The sequence below is a fragment of the Penaeus vannamei genome, chromosome 14 (assembly GCF_042767895.1).
Source record: "Penaeus vannamei isolate JL-2024 chromosome 14, ASM4276789v1, whole genome shotgun sequence".
NCBI lineage: Eukaryota > Metazoa > Arthropoda > Malacostraca > Decapoda > Penaeidae > Penaeus > Penaeus vannamei.
The window spans coordinates 13320616-13325615 of record NC_091562.1 but is presented as its reverse complement, the minus strand read 5'-3'; the positions used below and the strand labels follow the sequence as shown (position 1 = coordinate 13325615).

Sequence of the window (5000 nt, the reverse complement as noted above, 5' to 3'; positions counted from 1 at the left end):
AGAAAAAAGGGACTCCAACCCCCCCAACCCCCATGTCCCCCTACGAAAGAGAAGAAAAAAAGGGACCCCAACCCCCATGTCCCCCTACGAAAGAGAAGAAAAAAGGGACCCCAACCCCCATGTCCCCTTAGGAAAGAGAAGAAAAAAAGGGACCCCAACCCCCCAACCCCCATACATTAGGAAAGAAGAAAAGGGACCCCAACCCCCATGTCCCCTTAGGAAAGAGAAGAAAAAAAGGGACCCCAACCCCCCACCCCCATGTCCCCCTACGAAAGAGAAGAAAAAAAGGGACCCCAACCCCCCCAACCCCCATGTCCCCCTACGAAAGAGAAGAAAAAAAAGGGACCCCAACCCCCATGTCCCCCGACGAAAGAGAAGAAAAAAAGGGGACGGCGAGGGCGACTCCCAAGAAGCTGACGGGCCTCAAGATGGCGTCGACGATGGGGCCGAGAAGGTGATTTACGCGGCCTCGTAAGAGCCTCTTCGCTGACGGGGAGGAATGAGGCATTACGCCGAGGGGGAGGGGGGGGGGAGAAGAAGGGGGGGATAGAGGGGAGGGATGGAAGGGAGGAGGGGAGGGGATGGAGGGGATAGAGAGGGAGAGGGGAGGGATGCGGGGGAGGGGGAGAGGGGATAGAGGCTAAGAAGGGAGGAAGAGGGATAGAGAGAGAGAGAGAGAGAGAGAGGAGGGGGATGGATGAGGGGTAGGGGATAGAAGGGGAGGAGGGAAGAGGAATTAGGGGATAGAGGAGGGAGAAAGCGAGGGGAGGGAATGGAGGGTGCACGGGCGTGAATATAGGGAGGGAGGGAGGAGAGGAAGGGTACATGGGGGGGAGGGGAGGGAGGGAGAGTGCACGGGCGGGGTTATGTGTGGGTGGAATGGGCGTAGGTGCGAGGTGTTTCGGAGGGCGGGGGGGGGGGGGGGACGAAGACGGGAAATAGATAGAGGCGATTAGAGGTATTATAAAAGGATGTGATAGTATGGTAGGCGAGGAAGAGGAATTTAAAAAAAACGACGAAGAGGATATCGTAGTGGAAGAAGAACGGCGAAGGATAATAATATAGGATGAGGAGAAATAAGGGATAAGATATGGAATTAGAAAAGCAAGTGTAAGTATATGTGTTTGTGCATGAGAGAGAGAGAGAGAGAGAGAGAGAGAGAGAGAGAGAGAGAGAGAGAGAGAGAGAGAGAGAGAGAGAGAGAGAGAAAGAGAGAGAGAGAGAGAGGAAGAGAAAGTAAGAGAGAGAGAAAATGAGACAAAGAAAGAGAGACAGAGAAACAGACCGACAGACAACGACGGAAAATCGAGATATGACACGACGCCACGCCCCTCCCCAACTCCCCCATTAACCCTCCCCCCATCCCCCGCCCGCCCCACCGCCCATCCCCTGTCACACACACATGCCTGTCGCGCCGGCCATGATGAATCACCCGTGAAGGTGAGTCACTAATGGGCGTAAGGTGAGTAAATCCACTTGGCTGCCTACCCGATTGGCGACGGGGTTGGACCGGCTGACCTGACCTGACCTCTTGACCTACCTAGGCTGACAGGACCATATGGAGCTAAAGAGAGCGGATTTAAGAAAAGATGGAGAGAGAAAAAAAGTGAGAGAAAAGATAGATAGATAGAGCGAGAGAGAGAGAGAGAGAGAGAGAGAGAGAGAGAGAGAGAGAGAGAGAGAGAGAGAGAGAGAGAGAGAGAGAGAGAGAGAGAGAGAGAGAGAGAGAGAGAGAGAGAGAGAGAGAGAGAGAGAGAGAGAATTTGAATAATAAGCAAGACTTTGAACAAAAAAGGGAAAAGATTAAGCCACAAGAAGAGAAAAGATTGGACAGAAAAAAGATAAAAATATTGTGTAGAAAAAGAAGTAAAATATATGCAGAGACTAATGACACGGCGCCAACGAAAGTACCTTTGTTGGAGCACTTACTGCATATTATCGACCTTCCTCTCTTCCTATCCTTCCTCCTCCTTTCCTTCCATTTTATATTCTCTTACACCTCCTCTTCTTTTTCCTCTTATTCTCCTTCTCCTCTCCCTCCTTCCTTTCTTATCCTACTTAGTTTGCTCCTTTCTCTTCTCCTCTCTCCTCTTCCCTCCTTCTTCCTCCTCCTTATCCCTTTCCTTCCTTTCATCCCTCCTCCTCCTCCCTCCTTTCCTTCCTTCTCCTCCGCCCTCTCCTTCCTCTTTTACCTTTCATTATCTTCCTCCTCCTCCCGCCTCTTCCTCCTTCACCTCCCCGTCCTTCCTGCCTCCTTCCTTCCCTCCTTCTTTCTTGGCTTCCTGAGAAGATTAGTGGCTTACCTAATGGGGCGTCGCGCATCTCGTTCTTATCTGTGTCTCTGCCATTACCCTCTCTTTTATCTGCGTCTTTTCCCTTCTTCCTCTTTTCTTCTAGGCGGTCAAAAACGTCTCGTGTCGTCTTGGGTTTTGTGATATTTTTTTTTTTTTTTTTTTTTTTTTTACTGTTGTTGTTTCTGTTTTTCGCTTTCTTTTACTGTTTCTTTCTCTATCTGTTCGTCTGCCTCTTTCTTTCTTTCTTTCTTTCTATCTTTCTTTCTTTCTCTCTCTCCTCTTCCTCCCTCTCTCTCCCCCTTCTCTCTTCCACTCTCTCCCCCCCTCTCTCTCCTTCTCTTTTTTCTCTCTCTCTTTCTATCTCCCTTTATCTCACTCCCCCCTCTCTCTCTCTTTCTCTCTTCCTCTTCCTCTCCCTTTCTCTCTTTCCCTCTCCCCGCGCCACACACCGCAGCCTGTCCACAGAGAAATAACTTTCTTGTTCGGTCTTGGCAATATTTATAACTTCCTTGTCTATCATCTCGCTCCGCCCTTTCCCCCATTTATCTTCCTTCCCTTCTTCTTCTCATTTCACAGTCAAATAACTCGCTCCCTCCCCCCCCCCCACCCCTTTTTATAGTATTAATATATTCTATTTTCTGTTCTTTCGGTTGCTTTCTCCTTTTCATCTTTATTTATTGTTTTTTCTTGTTTTATTTTTATCTTTATTGTCTTCTTCCTGTTCGCTCTTAATGTTTTCTTTATATTTACTGGTATTTCTCCCTTCCCTCATTTCCTTTCTGCTCACCTCACGCCTACTTGCTAATGAATTCTTTCCTCCCTCCACTTCCCTTCCTCTCTTTCTCTCTCTCTCTCTCTCTCTCTCTCTCTCTCTCTCTCTCTCTCTCTCTCTCTCTCTCCCCTCTCTCTCTCTCTCTCTCTCTCTCTCTCTCTCTCTCTCTCTCTCTCTCTCTCTCTCTCTCTCCCTCTTCATTCATTTTTTCATACTTTCCTCACCTTTGGTCTCACTGTATCTATTTTCAACATCTTTTTCTTCTCATCCATCTCTCCCTTCTTCCTATCATCTCTCTCTCCTTCTCGTTATCCCTCCTTCCTCCTTCCTCCTATCTTTCTCTCCCACTCGTTATCCTTCCTTCCCCCTTCCTCCCATCTTTCTCTCCTTCTCGTTATCCCTCCTTCCTCCCTTCCATCTTTCTCTCCTTCACGTTATCCCTCCTTCCGCCATCTCGCTATCCTCTCTTCTTCATCCATTATCTCTCTGTCTGCCGTCTCCTCCCTGCGTATGTGCGAAAGAGGACATGCAAAAGCTTCTTGCAACAGGAGCCTCATCGTGATGGTGGTAATGATAGTGATGATAAAAGTGATGATAAAGGATAAACATATTTGGAAGAAAATAACAAATTCTGGATTCGGTGAAGGAGACAGAGCGAGGTTAGGAGAAAGTGTTTGTTTGTCTGTCTATCTGTCTGTCTCACTTTTTCTTTATTTATAATTATTTTTTTCTCTCTCCTTTCTTTCCTTCTTTCTATTTCTTTTTTTTCTCTCTCTCTTCTCTCTCTCTCTCTTCTCTTCTCTTAATTCCTTCTTTCTTTCTCTTCTCTTTCCTTCCTTCTTTCTCTCTCTTCCTCTCTCTTCTCTCTTTCTTTCTGTCTCCCGATTTATAAACCTACTTTCTCTCCATCCAACAGCATCTTTTCCTACTCTCTCTCCCCTCCTCTTTTTCTCCCTCTCTTTCTCTACCCCTCGCCATCCCTCTCTACCAAGAGAACCGTTATTTACCCCCCCCCCCGCCCCCCACTCAATTTAAGGAAATGTTAAACAAATTCAACATGTTCCCAGTTGTCGTTACCGCGCTAAAGGGAGTCCCAAAATGACCTCTACGTCAAGGGGCCGTAAGGTTGTAAATCACCTGCGCTCACAACTGTCCTTGTTGTTGGAGCTTCTGTGGGGTGGACAAGGCAGGGGGAGGGGAAGGGGGGAAGGGGGGAGGGGGATTTGTGGGGGAGAAAAAGGGGATAGAAAGGGAAGAGGAGGAGAAAGAGGAGGCGGGAGATACGACGAGAGAAGAAAGAAGAAGGATAAAGGGAAGGAAAGAGGAAGAGAGAAGGATAAAGAGAACGGGAGACGAAAAGGAGAAAAGAAAAAAAGAAGAAGGATAAAGGGAAGGAAAGAGGATGAGAGAAGGATAAAAAGAACGGGAGAAGAAAACGAGAAAAAAAAAGAAAGAATGAAATAAAAGGAAAATGAAGCAAGAGGGAAGGATAGGAAAAGGATAGGAGTAAAGGGAGGATAGGAAGAGGATGAGAGGAAAGGGTAATTTTTTTTCTCGAAGGATCTTGGCAGGACGTATGGGCGGCTGAAGGATTTACGAACGGGAGCACAAGCGGAATGGATATACATTAAATAAAAGAAGAAGAAGAAGAAGAAGAAAAGTGTGATTTATAGGTCGTATAAATTTTCATTTTCAATTTATGATAATAGGACCATACTCAACACCGGATATTCTTTGGGAAGAAGAAGAAAAAAATGAAAGAAAAATCTCGAAAGCTATTCAGTTTTCACTAATGGGATTTTCAGACTTGCATTTAGCGACCCCCCTTCTCTCCCCCTCCCCCCTCCCCCTTTCCACCTTCTCAACCCCTTCCCTTCATCCTTGCCCATCTCGGTTCATCCCCTTCTCTCCCCCTCTTCCATTCCTGTTCAACT

General features: G+C 47.1%; 2 protein-coding genes across 2 annotated transcripts in view; both read right to left on the bottom strand.

Moving 5' to 3' along the window:
- Positions 1-209, bottom strand: part of LOC138864045 (uncharacterized PE-PGRS family protein PE_PGRS20-like) — a 10317-nt gene extending 10108 nt beyond the window's left edge. Inside the window, 1 exon segment of the mRNA XM_070130041.1 lies at positions 204-209. Within this exon segment, the coding sequence (XP_069986142.1) occupies positions 204-209 (6 nt within the window).
- Positions 1-5000, bottom strand: part of LOC113819386 (tyrosine-protein kinase Dnt) — a 276308-nt gene that overhangs the window by 29342 nt on the left and 241966 nt on the right. The gene's annotated exons all lie outside the window — the stretch shown is intronic.